Source organism: Gaeumannomyces tritici (assembly GCF_000145635.1).
Source record: "Gaeumannomyces tritici R3-111a-1 unplaced genomic scaffold supercont2.365, whole genome shotgun sequence".
NCBI classification, from domain to species: Eukaryota; Fungi; Ascomycota; class Sordariomycetes; order Magnaporthales; family Magnaporthaceae; genus Gaeumannomyces; species Gaeumannomyces tritici.
In genome coordinates, this window is record NW_008804909.1 from 1 (window position 1) to 1,233 (window position 1,233).

The window sequence follows — 1,233 nt, forward strand, 5'->3', positions numbered from 1 at the left end:
AAAGACAGAAAATAGCATACAAAAGCAGAAAAAAGGCATGGGAAAAGCAGGATAAACTCAGGGACAAGGCGGAAAAGAAAAAGCAGGTAAAAAAGGGCAAGAATAGCAAAGGGGAAAGGTAGGCAAGGGTAAAAAGACAACCCGAAAAAACAAGGCGCAAAAAAGGCAGAAGAAAACAGAATGCGATGCTCAAGCCACTTCGGGCTCATATCCCCACCCTCGGCGGCAACAGTCATCCCCAGTGGCGGTGTCGCTCTCTCTCTCGCCGAAGACCGTCTGTTTTCAAGACGGCCGTCAGGCGCGGGAGGGACCTAGCCCCCCGGACCGAGCACCCTTCCAGGCTTCGGCTCCCCGGGGAGCCTCGGCGCCATCGCCCCGCCCAGCCGACAGCAACGTCCGCTGGTGGACCAGGGGCGGGCGGTCAATCCCCACCCCCACCCCATCCAAGGATGGACAAGGTTGGATGGGCGGGAGGGAGGAAGGGAGGGAGGGAAGGGGGTCCTGTAGGAACTTGAAGAAGCGGGGGCCTAGATCTCGGGCTGCTCCTCATCGGCGGAAACGCCCCCGGCAGACACGCGGCGGCTGACCCGGAAGTCGGACTGCTTGACCCTCTTGCCGTACTTTAGCTCGTGGGCCGACTTGGTGCGTCGGGCCCGGAGCGCGGGCTCCTCGCCGCCGCCGGCGACGTCCCTGCCGCGGAGGCTGAGAGGCTTGATGTCCTTGAAGGTGGTGCGAAGGTCGCCCTAGACGGGGATGTGCGAGGCCTTGAGCAGGTCTGGGTTCAGCCTGCGGGCTTGCAGCTCGGCGCCCTCGTCGGCCTCCTCGTCGGCTGCGACGTCCCGCTGCAGGACCGGGCGGGCCGTCACGCTGCGGAAGCCGCCACCGATCTTGATGACCTGGAAGCGGGGCTGGAGCTGCTGCTGGTCACCGAGGGGTGCGGCCGTGACCTGGGTCGCCACGGCCGCCAGGAGAGCCACGGCGGCGGCGTTGGCGGAGAAGTGTCTTTTTTTGTAGGGCGAAACGCCCAAGGAAAGAAGGGAACAAAGGGAAAGACAAAAGGAAAAGACGAGAAAAGGAGAAGGCGACAAGGTACACCAGAAGATGGTTGGTGATGGAGAGAAGGGGAAATTACCGGATGAGCACGGCGGCCAGCTCGTGTATTTATGCCAAACCGTCGCCCGACATAGTCGGCAAAACATCACCAACGCCGTGCTGTCTTGGAGCTCCGATCAT

At 61.7% G+C, this 1,233-nt stretch overlaps 1 protein-coding gene across 1 annotated transcript; it reads right to left on the reverse strand.

Moving 5' to 3' along the window:
- Positions 1-527: 527 nt before the first annotated feature.
- GGTG_14399 (hypothetical protein) lies at positions 528-1,199 on the reverse strand (the record flags this gene model as incomplete). Its single annotated transcript, XM_009232325.1, has 2 exons — positions 528-743; positions 837-1,199. The coding sequence occupies 2 exons, from the start codon at positions 1,197-1,199 to the stop codon at positions 528-530; spliced, it is 579 nt and encodes a 192-aa protein (XP_009230589.1).
- Between the last annotated feature and the right edge of the window lie 34 nt (positions 1,200-1,233).